The 14,951-nt window shown below is 40.6% G+C and overlaps 1 protein-coding gene across 1 annotated transcript in view; it reads left to right on the top strand.

The window, feature by feature from the left end:
- FAM172A (family with sequence similarity 172, member A) overlaps positions 1 to 14,951 on the top strand; it is a gene marked incomplete at its 3' end in the record, with an annotated part of 38,081 nt that overhangs the window by 2,964 nt on the left and 20,166 nt on the right. The window contains exons 2-3 of the mRNA XM_009869067.1: positions 708 to 809; positions 4,500 to 4,600. Of these exons, the coding sequence (XP_009867369.1) occupies positions 708 to 809; positions 4,500 to 4,600 (203 nt within the window). The remainder of the gene's footprint in view (positions 1 to 707; positions 810 to 4,499; positions 4,601 to 14,951) is intronic.

The raw sequence follows: 14,951 nt of genomic DNA, 5'->3' as shown, positions 1-14,951 counted from the left end.
GATTAAATGTAAATCCTTAAACATAGAGTAAAGAATGCAGGCTCTACTTGTTTTAGTGTAGTTGCATAAGTGAGTGCAAGCTGTACTAGATTATTCCATCCTAGTCTGAAAAGGATGTGTATGTCACGTCTTGGTTTAAAAGAGGTAATGGCAACTTTCTTTACCTTAAGAGTAATTAAAGGAGGGTGGTTGAGTGGAGAATTTGGATAACTCAGCCTATTTGACTATCAAAGGGAAGATTAGAAAGTGGTGTGATCACACAACTGGTAAAACGACTGTGAGATGATGTGCCTTTGATAATATGAGCCCTTCAGAAAGGCAAACAAGGATGTATGCATGGCTTGCTACCTAAGCTAGATGAAGTTCATGTTAAAACCATGGTGCGCACGGGAAGTGTATTTCTAACATTAAGGGTAATGAATCATTGAAACAAATCATTATGTCTTTAGTGGCTTCTCTGTCCCTGGACGTTTTTTGATCAACGTTAGAGAGGGGTAAATAAGTAAAGAGGAAGATATACTGACAGTGAGGCCCAGTTTTTTAATCTGGAACAAGATTTTCTATAGTGACGTCCTGTGTTTAGTAGGATGTAGGATGTCCTTCCACCCTTAAGATCTGCCAATCTGAACAAACACATTTTGTCAGTGATAATAGTGAAATGAAAAAGACATGACATGCATTATGTAATTTTTCTTTTCCTTTTTTAGATTTATTGTCTAGAATAGACTTGGATGAACTAATGAAAAAAGATGAGCCACCACTTGAATTTCCTGATACTCTGGAAGGATTTGAGTACATGTTTAATGAAAGTAAGTCATATATGCTTTGTAAAGGCTATACTTCGAATAATGTTGAGAGGTTATCAGAACTTTAATTATACCTTATAAGTCTCTGTTAGAATTAAACACTTTTCTGTTAAGAATAAAATTTTTAGCTTTAGTATTAACAGACTGGTAAATCTAGCTAGAGTAATATTTCATTTATTTCATAAAATCGTCACAAAAATCCCTCATTCCATACAATACTGTAGGTTCGTACCGTGCATACTTTATGACTTTCTGTTTTCTGTTACAGAAGAGTTGATACCAAAATTCTGGAAGTAATTTCTCTAGCATTAGCATCAAAAAGCAAAATTAAAGAGTGGTCAGTCATTTAAGAAATGTTTCATTTACTGATTCATTTTTATGGATGCAAAAGAGGTTATTACTTAGACAGCAATTTGTCCTAGCTATTTCATTAATACCAACAGGAAACCACCTGTTTATACTGACAGAAAAATGAGCAATGTGGTGTAGACTGTGTTTTACTTTTCTGGTGTGGATCGTGGGTTTGGATAACATCTAAGTCTGTGATCACTACAAGTACTGCCAGCTAGCTGAATCTGTGTGTTAGATGAGTTAGTAATATTTACAATTTTCAGTGCATACATTTTAAAATCCAGCTGAGAAATAAGCCTCTGAGCTGAAGTAATACCAGGCTCCCTGAAATGGCTCTTTCAAGATTGTTTGAAACCTCTAGGACAAATGGGGACGTTTACAATTCTACTTCTTTGCAGTGCCTGTTCTGCGAACAGAGGAACTTTAGTTTCTAAATCTGCCTGTCTTACATCTTCCACTTTTAAAGAAAAAAAAGAGCTGTCCTTTAAATGATAGTCATTTATGCAACACTTAGCTTTTTAATACCCTGATGGCTTTCACAGGAAGGTACTTAGAGACTAAAAGTGTCATGAAAGTGATGCTCTTTCTTTGATGGGAGGGGTTCAGCTCTGTCACTTTTCAGCTCCTTATTTTTAGATCTGCGCAGTGTCTACTGTCTTCTTTACTCACTTCAGAGTTAATGGTTCATATGTGGTTGATAAAAAGGGCTGAAATTTGAATTTTGGGGGATGATGTTTTAGAATGATATTACTGAATATTCCATCACTATCCTCACAGGCTGAGTGATTTCCATAGGATGCAGGAATACCTATTACATGTGCTACTGGTCAGCAAAACAAAAAGGTCTCGTTTTTACTTTTGTACATTGAATTTGAATGGTCCACAATGTACTCTTACGTAGTAATCGTAATTTTTTTTGTGATGGAAAAAATAAGGAAGACTTTTGTCAGATTTGAAGGTTCTGAAGAGGACAAGAGTTCCGGAAAGCCAGGAGTTATTTGCTCCACTCTACTTGTGTGGTGAGCAACTTTGTGCTGAATGTCATACTTGAAAAGTAACTAGCTGAGAAGGAGCAGCTGAATGTAGACTTACGATCAGAATACAAGAAGAAAGATATTAGGACCTGAGACAGGGATATGAATCACAGAATCACAGAATGGCCTAGGTTGGAAGGGACCTTAGAGATCATTTTAATCCAACCTCCCTGTTATGGGCCGGGACGCCACCTCTCGACTAGACCAGGCAACACATGGGGACTGAGCAGGAATCGAACCCGCAACCTCGATGTTGGTCCTTGTTGCCAGGACCGCGCTCAAACCACTGAGCTAACTGAAGTTGTGTGAAGTTTGGGAGAAATATTTCCCTAGTGCCTAGTACCTGAAGTAAGACAGGTCTGGAAATAAATGTCAAACAGGCAAATAACCACAGGGATTAGAGATATCAGATTGTAAATATTTTATTTAAAACATCAAGAGTCAAAATGTAAAGGTCCTGAAAAGGCGTGAACTAAGTTGTTAACTTCCTATTATTCAAGAGGAACCATTTAGCTGAGAAACCTTACTTTCATTATGCAGATATTGCAACTTTCTGACATACTTATATCCTGTTTTTAATGTTTCTCTGATATACTGCAATTTTAGAAGATCGTAGATCATAGAAGATCATATAATCATTATGGTTGGAAAAGACCTCTAACATCAAGTCCAGCTTTCAACCAAACACCATCATGACCGCTAAACCATGTCCCCAAGTGCCACATCTGCACGTTTTTTTAACACCTCCAGGTGTGGTGACTCCACCACTGCTCTGGGAAGCCTCTGCCAGGGTTTCATCACTCTTTCAGTAAAGACATTTTTCCTAATGTCCAACCTACAGCTCCCCTGGCACCACTTGAGGCCATTTCCTCTTGTCCCATCGCTTGTTCCTTGGGAGAAGGCCCGACCACCTTGGCTGCCCCCTTCTGCCAGGGAGCTGCAGAGAGCGAGAAGGTCTCCCCTCAGCCTCCTCTTCTCCAGCGGAACAGCCCCAGATCCCTCGGCCGCTCCTCCCCACACTTGGTCTCCAGACCCTGCCCCAGCTCTGTTGCCCTGCTCTGGACACGCTTCAGCTCCTGAAGGTCTTTCTTGTTGTGAGGGGGCCAAAACCAAACTTAGGACTTGAGGTGCAGCCTCTCCAGTGCCGAGCACAGGGGACAATCCCTGCCCTGGTCCTGCTGGCCACACAACTCCTGACCCAGGCCAGGATGCCGCTGGCCCTCTTGGCCACCTGGGCACACTGCTGGCTCATCTCCAGACGGGTGTCCACCAGAGCCCCAGGCACCAGCCCCCCAGGTCCTTTCCCACCGGGCACTCTCCAGCCGCTCCTCCCCAGGCCTGCAGCACTGCCGGGGGCTGGTGTGACCCGAGGGCAGGACCCAGCTCTCGGCCTCCTTGAGCCTCACACAACTGGCCTCGGCCATGGATCCAGCCTGGCCAGGTCCCTCTGCAGAGACTCCTGCCCTCCAGCACATCAACACCCGACTCAGTTTGGTGTGAACTGCAAACTTAATGAGGGAGCACTCAGTTTGCTCACCCAGATCACCAGTAAAGATTTTAGACAGAATTGGCCCCAAATCTGAACCGTGGGGGACACCAGTTGTGATTGGCCACCATCTGGGTTTGACTCCATTCACCACCACTTGTTGGGCCCAGACATCCAGCCAGTTTAATCCAGTGAAGAGTTCACCTGTTGAAGCTGGGAGCAATGTGATGCTCTGAGACAGACATAACTAGGGCTTTATCTCATGAAATGAAGGTGGGATATGTTTTCTGCAATTTACATCTTATTTGATTACCATTTTATTATTATTTTTATTTTAACTCAGTCTGTGTCTTCATCTGTGGTTGGGTGTGCTGCCAATCTTTAGCTATAAACAAGGACAACTTCCAGTCTCTAGCACGATTTTGTACTCAGATTTCTTCATAAATGCAGTTGATTTTGAAGTACGGGATTTGTGGCTACCATTTGATCATCTAATTGACAGTACAGATCAAATATTAGCTGCTAATGTTTACCTTTCAGTGTAAATCCATAGCAAACTTGCAAAGCAGCTTGACATTTAATATATGCACGTAATTTCTGTCATCACTTGTGTTGAGCTTTATTTAGCAGTGTATGCCATCCAAGGGAGTGGATTTTGTTGTGTTACAGTTGCTTTCCTTCAAAAATACTATAACCAAAGGAGAAGAAATTCACAGTAGCCCAGTCTTTTGATGTGCTACTTTTAAAATTTTCAACAATGAAATGTGTGTTACTTTTAATGAAGTACTGTATTAAAATGTAATGATTTTATTTCTTTTACAGAGGGGCAGTTGAGACACATAAAAACTGGGGAGCCATTTGTTTTTAATTATCGTGAAGACTTGCATAGATGGAACCAAAAGCGGTATGAAGCTCTTGGAGAGGTATATTAATTGTGCGCATATATGAATGCTTATATGTATTCCTGTACTGTGTTTGTTGTTGTGTTTTTCTGTAGAAATGATAGTTCTAATTCTATATCTGTATCAAGAAGGATTTAGTGAGGCTGAAGTCATTTAACAAAAGGTATTTCAGGATTTGTTGCCTGTTAATGCTCTAACAGTAATTTCCAGTATACAATATATTAGTAGTATAGCTTAAGATGAGATTTAGACTACAGTTTGACTTTAGAATGTGTTCAGAATAGAGTATCATCCTGATCACACAAAGTAGAGAGTATTATGCAGTGCAGGATTTTCTTTAACTTCTCCTCAAAGCGAAGCCCTGGCTATAAAACTGGTATTTTATCTTCCAGCAGAAGATGAATGTGCTATTTGCTGGGTTTGTCACGTTACCAGGAGATTTCAGCAGCCACTAAATTGATTAAGCAAAATTCTGATGATCAATTGATTAAATATTTATTGATATATAAGATATTTGAATGCTACTGGTACTTCCCAGACTTCTTCTAGGGATGTTTTGGGTGTCGAAGCAACTTAGCATGCTTCCTTTCCTGGGTGAAAATGACTTCAGTGCCATGCTTATCGTCGTGCTTTAGGAGTCAGAGCATTGACTTGAGAAGTGTGTGACCTCAGTGGAGGCAAAGCAACGTGTGCTGATGTCATCCTTGCACTGTCACAACCTCCCCTACCCAACAGAAAGAATAGCTTCAGCGTGCTGGAGAAAGGAGATGCATCATTATGTGCACAAACTAGGGCCTTTTTCTTTGAGAACATACAACACTGCCGGTGGTTTCCTTGGAATCATTATGAAATGTCTTTCAGGAGCTGCCTTTGCCTCATGCCTTGTCTACTTTCATTAGCGTTATTGTTTTAGCAAGCATAAAAAACATTTATTCCCCACTTACTCTTCAGTGATGTTAATTCAGACTACTCTTAGATACGTTTGATTTTGCACGTTTAGATATTTTGTCTTTTAAACTTTCTTGTTGTCGTGGTTTAACAATTCAGGCTCCACCCAGCCACTCACTCACTCCTCTTCTTTCTCCTCCTTTCCCTGAGCTTTTATTGCTGAGTGTGATGCCGTATTGTATGGAGTTGGAGTCAGGTGTGCTGGCTGTTTCCCCTCTCAGCTTCTTGTGCCCTCCAAGCATGTACAGTTGTGAGCTAAAGAGTAAAAACGAAGTGCCTGAAGTGACAGCCAGTCCTACACTGTTGCAAAGTAAATAGTATAAAGCATCTCAGTTGAGTTTCTCAGGTGGGTAAATAAGTGTATACTTATCACTAAATGGTTTCATATAGTTTCTCATGCTGCCAAGAACACATTTGTTAAAACTGAGGAAATACCTAATAACATGACCTTTTGTCGGTAGGGCAGGATGGGCTCTGGGAACTTTTGTGGGCACTGAGCATGCAGGCTCAAAGGAGCGTGTGGCAGAAGCCTCTGCCCATCTTAACAGCAACAGCACTCCACCCATCCTTAACTGGCATGGCTTAGAGGAAGGTCTGGTCCAAGAGTTCCCAACCAGCATCAGCTGAGATACTGTCAGGCTGCAGGAAGTAGAAATGAGAGGTTTGGTGGAGAGCAGCACACCAGGAAAGGAAGGGAGGAGGGAGATTCACGTGTGTGTGGTGTAACACCACAGGGCTGTGCAGTGCTGTATTTTTACACATGGAAGCCTCCGTTTAAATGCACATGCATCGTTGTGTTACAAGGAATTTCTGTTCTTTTGTGAATGACTGCTCATGTGATCCCGGTTCTTAGGTAAACCATAGTGGATTTTCAGTGGTGTGGGCTTTACTTGTTGTGTGGGCTGAAACAAGCAGGATGCAGAGACAACCACAAACCATGGCTGAAATGCAGAGAGTAGATTTATTGTCTCTGCCTGAGAATCTGAGGAATCTTTCCAGCAGCCTCCAGATGAGGCACGCAGGCAGTGATCTCACGAGCAGCTCGACAAGTAGCAGTGCAGGCACAAGGAGATCTCTCATTGCTAGAAAACCTGGGGTATTTATCCCACTGCTGTGTTGTGTTCGCTTGCTGCTCTGTCTGAGTTCCCAGGACTCACACAACAGCTTTTCAGGGCAGGGATGTGAGAGATGCCCCCGCATCTATCCCTGGCTTCTGTTACCTGCCCAACAGTCATCTGGTGTGATGTGTGTGTGTTTTCCAACACCTCAGATGCAAGTCACTTGAGCGTACCTACAGTCCGCGCCAGTCTTCCAGTGTACCACTACACTTACTCATTCGGGTAAAATGAAAAGCCACTATGGGTCAGAGTGCTGTGAATAACAGGACAGATAATGTGGATTAGTCTGCCACCCAAATCCTTGCTGTAGCTCCTAAAGAGGCTTTGTGATGGAGACAGCCTTTCTGCTTGTGAAACTGTGATGAAAAGCTCCTGTTGACCCTGCCTGGCCTCTGCTGAGTGGTGGTCCTGTTCTCCATGGCCAGCTCAGCCCCTCCATTTCATCAAGGGGACAGCCTGGGCTCTGAGGTTGATGTGTTGGAGCTGCCCAGCTGTTGAGCACTGCTTTGTTCGGCCAGAGCTTTCTTACAGGGATTGAACAACCTTGCTTTCTACCTTCTCCTTCTCTTCCTTGTTCCTGCAAGACCTGTGTCAGGGCAGGAGAGGACGGTGGCTACTGCTGCTGTTTCTTGCAACCTTTCACCTCAGCTGTATGTTTTTCTAAACTGCTATTGCCCAGTCTGTTGCATTTTCTGAGTTACTTGACACACAGGAAGTTGACACCTATTCCGAGGTCTGTGTGTGCAGACCTTTGTGTGTGCTTGTATTGTTCAGATATCCCCACTTCCCAAATAGATGAGTTGGACAATGCAGAGCCATCGAGATTAGTATGTCTCCAGGCGGGTTTCTGTGCCACCACACCTTCTTCTGTGTGTTAGCCAACATCATCAAGTTCCTCTTTCTGTGCATCTGAACAGCGAGTGCCACAGCTTCAGCCCATAGTATTTCAGAAATACTTTTTGTGGTTTGGGGTTAACTGGAAGGTGGTGGGGTGTGTTTATGGACTGATTGTCTCACATCTGTGATCTGCCTGTTGCATTTTGCCTTAGTTAAAGTAATTCTCTTGAGAGGTCTTTGAAAATGTGCTTTGTTTATATTTTGGGCCTAAAAGGAAAGGAAGGTTTGGAATCAGGCATCTGAGAGGGTGAATTGTTCTAAATTGTTTATCTGGTTTGTGTTTTCACAGAAAAAAAAAGAAACTCTTCTGTATATCACTCTGTTGTCTGCTAGGTACTTGATACAACACAGTTCTTCCAACCAGCCACAAATTTATAAATGCTCCATTGTCTGGTTTTGGCACTGTAGAGTTATCTGAGAATGCAGAGGACACTGACTGGCAAGACCCTTGGCATTTGTTCACATAGATAAAGTATTCTTTTGTGCCATAGACTGGTGGGTCACTGATGTAAATGTTAAGTAGCACAGAAGTAGTATATTACCCTCTGATTAGGCATTTTCTCATCTAGGACAAGATATGTTCAGCAAACTGGGATAGCTTAAGAAGGAGCAGCTCGTATAATTCATAAGGTGATGTAGTAAAAGCTGACCTTTGCGTTGAGACATCATCCTTTGGCTTTAAGACCTCTCTTGTATATATTTGTGGCTGAACATCTATGTAGCCAGACTTGTATCATCATACAAAAGTGTTTTATGTATTCAGTGCTTCCATTGTTGTATGCAGGTTTTCTAATTTTGAAAGGAAATACCCATCCTGCCCAGGGCAGGGTTTCTTGATTTTTTTTTCTCTATGTGTATATATTGTGGGCTGCTCTTATTCTTATTGCGTTTTAGTAGTTTCAAGAGGTACATGAACTTCCTGGACTTACGTTACAGTATCATTCGCTCTTTTTTGGAGCTTTAATAAATTTCCATTTGGTAATCCATGATTTTTTTTCTGTTAAACGTCATGAATACACTATCTGTGATGTTCTGACATTACTCTGGCTGTATGGAAATTGATTCTTCAGAAATTACAATGGTTTGTCAACGTCTCTACTTCTTACATCTCTTTATTCTTCATTCATTGATCTGTTATTTCAGGCACACAATTTGTTCTGCAGCCTCTTGATATGTGCTCCTAATAGACAATTTAGTGAACTGGTCATAATTTTGTGATTCAGGTTCAGTCATTGCTATTGCTGCATTGAATTTTGTGGAGAGCCTCTCCATTTGCTTTTTAAAAATTAAAATGGCAACAGAAGTGCACAGAACATGGTGTTGCAGCTGCTTCTAACTGCCGATTAGTCCATGTGGCAAGTTTGAAGTACAACTGAGAACAATTTTACGACAGCAGTTCAGTTGTTGCAGAAATACCATTCCAGTTCAAGGTTGAACTTTTTTTTTTTCTGGCTAGGAGTTATGGAGATTTGGATTCTAGGATAGACTCACATGATGTGTGTTTTAAGTAGATGTCTATGTATATTGTTTGTGCCACACTTTCAGTTGATATTATGGCTACTGAAATTGCCACCATTCAGTTCCAGACCCTGCTTCATCATGGCATTGAAATTAGCTGGAAGCATAAAGAAAATACTGTTGAAATCTGTTGTTGGTATTTTACCTTGTATTTTGCGAGTCATGTAGGTTGTGTTGATATGAAGTTTCATGTGAAAAAGATTATGCTGACATTCTCCTTCCATAGTCTTCCAGCAACCAGAATATCCCAAGCATTAGTAGGCACTTACCCTCTGTCCTTCTCCGCATCTCTTAATCTCTGGCCCTGACTAATTATAATTTGGTGACTGCCTGTAGGCTATTTAGCATTTACAGATGTTTTTGTGAGTGCCATCACTGACGAAGAGACTTTTACCTGTACTGACAGTTTACTTGGCTACCCATGTCTTTAAGTAGTCAAGTCAGATTTGTAAGTGTGTAGATTATAATGTGGAGCACGATATAAATGCCTCTGCTGTGGTCGTGTTTGAGGACTGGTGTTTGCTGTCTGTTATAACTGCAGCTTGTCTGTAATGCATAAGCAGGTAGCAGAAGATTTGTAGTTATTTTTCACAGTTACCACACCACAACATGAGAAAATACCTTGTATTTATGTAGAACAGGTATGGAAAGCAAAGAAGTGGAACACCTAAATCAGAAATTCCTTGCATGTTCCATGTGTGATAAGATACAGTTAATTTCGCATCATCAGAGAAGTCTTGCCCCACTAAATAAACTGCTCTAAAGTATGTGCGCAGTGTTAGGTCCAGCCCATCATAAAGTAGATTAGCCATCAAGATTAATGTTTATGTGTGGGGAAAAAAATAAGTATGTAGAAATATGACAATGACAACCCGTAATTAAGATTGCTAAGTAGTAAAATGGGATTTCTTTTTTTTTTTTCCCCCACAGATCTTTAAGTTAAAGAACAGCTTGGTCTCAACATAATTTAAAAAATAAGCGTTCACCTGCTACTAATTTCCTCCTTGGTTGCAAAGAGCATTATTTGTTTGGATGACTGAGAGAAAGAAGCTATTTACATAGCACAAATGAAAGCACAGAGCAGCAGAAGAGGACATGTAAGTTAATGAAGAAGGAAGCATTAAGTAGTCTGCATTTGAAAGGGTAGCTTCTTACATGAATAACCCAAAATCTGATGATAGGCTGCACGTGCACCTGATAGTACTTAAGGTCCAATCTTGCAGCCGAAGCTCATGTGAATAAACTCAATAGGGTCTGATCTTGTGAATAAGGGCTGCAGGATCAAGTTCCAAATAAAATTTGCAGATGATTAGTAGAAATCCTTACACTCTAGTTTCAGTTTCTTTGCACAGACAGTTTATCATGAAACATTCCAGATTTTCCCTGGCTAGCAAAACTTTAATACAATAAAGTATGTGCTGCGCACCACGGATTAAGCAAAACTGCGTTTGGGTACCTTTACTTGTAATTATATATTTGTAGTTATTTAGTAGCTGGAAGAAAAAGTCTTACTGAGAGACAAAATAGAAATGTAATACCTGGGTGAGTTCATGGTTGTTTGCTTTCCTGGCATGCTTGTCTTGGCTAGGGCTGTTGAAGAGGTTGTTCTGTTGGAAGAGATTGGTTGCCAAATACTTAACAGGTGTCCATGGAGCGTGTGCAAACTGAATTTTTTCGGTGTCTTGTATTACTGTCAAGTAAGGGTAAGCTTTCATGGAGGCAGTAAATATCCTCACTGAGAAGCTTGTAAACTCTTCCTAAATTTGTCCTGTTTTGAAGGTAGAGTGAAAGCATCTAACTGAAGCATTTCCCCTTCCTTGTTTTTGAAAGTGGTTAAATTCCGTTTTGGATGGTCTCCTTTGGAAGCAATTTGACAGTGCTGTTTCTGTACATGTCATGCCCCGCCTGCTAATAAATGTTGCAGAAGGTTTTTGCTTCAGCAAAATTTTTCAGTGGAGCAAACGTCACAAAAATACTGAGAGTTGTGCTGTTTGGACAAAAATAGCTGAGCAGAAGGGAGAGATTAGACAAGATCTTTAAAATAAAGTAGAAGTGTGGTATCGTTACACAGTGAGGGATCCATGTGGAACAGAGACTTTTGAGTCTACCAGTTGGAGGAAGTGACACCTGTTGCTTTTTGGACATCAAGGCTATAAATGCAGTTCCTTAAGAATCCATCTCTTATCCGTTACAGGTTTTTTTCATACTAAATTGATTATTTCCAATTTGCAGTAGGTAAGTGCGAAACAGAGACTTGGTGCAGAAGGCTTCAACTAGATGAAGCACGTAAATTTTGAATTTATCTCTAATAGTGGTTCCCTGACTTGTAAGTAATACGTTTCCATAACGTTCCAGTCCTTTTACTTCACTCATTTTTGAACCAATATCTTTGATATTAGAAAGAAAATGCTCATAGGAGCAGCACAGAAAGACCTAAATCTTACATGTGCACTGTCTTTAGAATTTTAGGATGAGTTCAGCTTTTAACAATCTGTTAATCTTCAGTGTTTCTTTCTGGTGTGTGGGGTAGATGGACAGACAGCAAGGATTAAAGCCTACTTAATAGTACCTAAGAAAATTTAAATTTAAATATGAGTCTTTGTTGCATGCAGTATATTCATTTGCATATGCTAAATCCACTTTCAAAATCTGCTGTTTGTGAAGACTTTTTACTGGAATGATTATGTCAGATGTGCTTCAGTGAACTCTTCTAGCTTGTAGGCAGCAATTGGCAGTAGGTTGGTTCATCACAGTAACATGACAGTACTCGAAAGGTTCAGAGATAGTTTCATAATTATTGTTAGCATGATTCTTGAAAGAAATGATGAGCATCTCATAAACCCAGATGGGAATTTGTTACATTGTTGATAAATGTGTTGATAAATGTGTTTTACATTTTTAAATTGATAAACAGTGAAAAGCAGAGAAGATACAATAAGGCAGATGGTTGTTTATAAAGCACTTGCAAGTTGCTGCAATTCAAAGAATGGTACTAATTGTTAAAAAGAAGACAAAAATTGGAGTAGGGGGAGTGTTTCAATGAGTTAATCATGAGCTTTTTAAAACTAAAACCTTCAGCAGCTTTAGTTCAATTAGAACCATTCTTGCTATCCTGGGTTTATATGCAGAAGTTTAGACTCTGAGTTCTTAATAAACTTTTGTACCAACCATTTTCATGTAGCTGAAATCAGAAATACAACTAATCCACCTTTTATCTAAATGTGTCCATTCCTTTCTTTCTCCATATTCTTATTAGGGAAAACGCAAGATTTATTGCACAGCACAACAAAATTGAATTACCATTGGTCTTATTAATCATTCCCACTTAAAAACAATCAATAGAGCAATGAACTCCAAAAACAGCAGAGGATTCACAGCAGGGAAGTAAGATGGCATGTAGTTGGCTTGTTTTTTGTTAAAGGAGTGGTGAAAAAACCTGGGTTTTGCCACCTAGTGACTAGGAAAAATGCATTTAACTAGTGCTCCAGCAGAATACAAATCATCAGCATATGTGATGGAACCAATTGGTTCACCTTTGCCTTGCAAATATTCAGTTCTTGTTTCCATCAGCAATATTAAAAGTTTCTATGAAGGCAAAGTACTCCTCCTGTTTCAGCAGGTTTTTTTTTTTTTGAAAAACAGAGATCCATAGCTTACTGCCTTCATCAAGCAGCTCTTTTAAAATATGTTTATTTTACGTCAGTTGCAGGTCCCTGGGAGAGTTAGTTCTCTTTCACAAGATGTTCAGCTTTTCCAGATAACAAATTTTAACACAGTTTATGTTTTCAATGATAGACCTATATCCATCAGTTTTCTGGGAATATTTTTTATTAAAATTCAGCAGAATAGTGGTATTTTTTATAAAGCTATATCAGCTGTGTCAGTCCTTAATAGGAATAATTTGAAAGGAAAAAAATTCAATTATAAATCAATAGAGCGTTGTATTTCTGTATGTGCAAACAACCTAAAATTACTTTTAAGATGCTCCAGCTGCTCAATTCATTAACTCAGTCACAACTGAATTTTGGTATCCGGTATCTTCTGCAGATCACGGCAGCAGAAATACCCGCTTAGCGTGCCTGAAGCTGTTAGGTGCGGTTACAACTGTGAAGAAGATCAGTTGGATGGGGTGATTACTTAGGATTTTGAGGGGCTTAATGCGTGGTTATTCATCTTAACTCATGCACTGTCCTGTTTGTAAAAATGCAGGAAATGTTGTCCTCCTCCACAGTGTCAGTTCTTTCTCCAGTTCGAAGCTTCCTAATTTTCCTCTTGTGGTTTTCCGGTAGTTACACCTCTTAACTCCTTACTGGCAAATCCTCGAGTTCCTCTCTTTGGTGCTACTTGGAGTACTTTGTTGGTAATAAGATAGGACCGATCTTTGAGCAGAAAACCAAAGAGTTTTTCTCTTTTCACTCAATTGACTGGGGGCCAGTGGGGAGGGAGGGAGCATGCATGTGTTTTTTGCCTTCTTTCCAGCAACGTAAGTTATATAGACGTTATGGTAACTTTCTCTTACTTTACTGACAGTCCATAACACAGGATGGAAAAAAGTATGTTAAAATATTTTTGATTTCCAGATTCAGGGATTCAGCTTCTGTCATCATTTTTAGTGTGTATGGCTCTACTCTGAATGGTTTTTTTAAGATAGAATCTGAAATATATCCATCCCATTTGGAATGCCTGTGAGAGGTTCACCCAGCAGTACGAATAAATGTGTAAAATGTATTTGAAAGTTTCTTTGTTAAGTTCTATAACCTGAACTTGGTTTTAGACATGATGAATTTTGGTACATTAGACATGTACGTTCATCACATCCTGGTAAGAATTTTGCTGCAATAGACTCTAAAGCTGATGTTTGAGCAAGAGGGGAAGTATTAAATGTAAGAAATAGGGGTGATAGTTCGCTATATGCTAGGTGAGACACCTTTTTGGATATTGTATGTAATTTTGTGTCCAGGAAGTTGGTTAGAAAAATGTGAAAAATATAAATTCACGTGAAAAGCTGAGGTTAAGTGTTTTATCTTTATATAATATTGATACAACAGGCGCAAACAGGGTGTTGCTGTAGTTGGTTGCACCATCAGAAGATAAATGAAAGAAAGAAATTCGTGGAGTTTGTAGGATAGTAGAAGGTTCAAGCAAAAAAAAAAAAAAAGCCTGATAACCAGAAAGAATTTTGAGTTAAAGTACTCAAAGTGCAAAGCATTCTTACTGCCTGATCATCAGGGATTTGATACTGAGTTTTCTCTGTGCCCTTAAATACATCAAGATTGATTGTTACAGTTTATCTCAACTTTTCAAGGAATGTGAATTTTTTCTAATATTTTTTGTTGATACAACTTTTTAATCCTCTTCAACAAATCCAAGAGCAAGGTCCAACGCCTGGGATGGGGCAGCTCCAAGCACAACGCAGGCTGTGCAACGAGTGGATGAAGAGCAGCCCTGCAGAGAAGGACTTGGGGGTGTCGGTGGATGAAAAGCTGGACATGACCCCGTACTGTGTGCCCACAGCCCACAGAGCCACTCACATCCTGGGCTGCATCCGGAGCAGCGTGGGCAGCAGGGTGAGGGAGGGGATTCTGCCCCTCTGCTCCGCTCTGGTGAGACCCCCCCTGCAGTTCTGTGTCCAGCTATGGATTCTCCAACCCGAGAAGGAGATGGACTTGTTGGAGCAGGTCCAGGGGAGGTCATGAAGATGCTCATGGGGCTGGGACACCTTCCCTGTGGGGACAGGCGGGAGAGTTGGGGCTGTTCAGCCTGGAGAAGAGAAGGCTCCAGAGAAACTTTGTAGTGTCCTTCTGGTATCTGAAGGGGCTGCAGGAGAGCTGGGGAGGGACTCCTCACTGGGGCGAGTGGTGGCAGGATGAAGGGGGATGGGTTCAAACTAA

Source organism: Apaloderma vittatum, unplaced genomic scaffold (genome assembly GCF_000703405.1).
Source record: "Apaloderma vittatum isolate BGI_N311 unplaced genomic scaffold, ASM70340v1 scaffold3205, whole genome shotgun sequence".
Lineage (NCBI taxonomy): Eukaryota > Metazoa > Chordata > Aves > Trogoniformes > Trogonidae > Apaloderma > Apaloderma vittatum.
The sequence above is the reverse complement of the archived record's forward strand: the minus strand, read 5'-3'. Positions and strand labels throughout refer to the sequence as shown.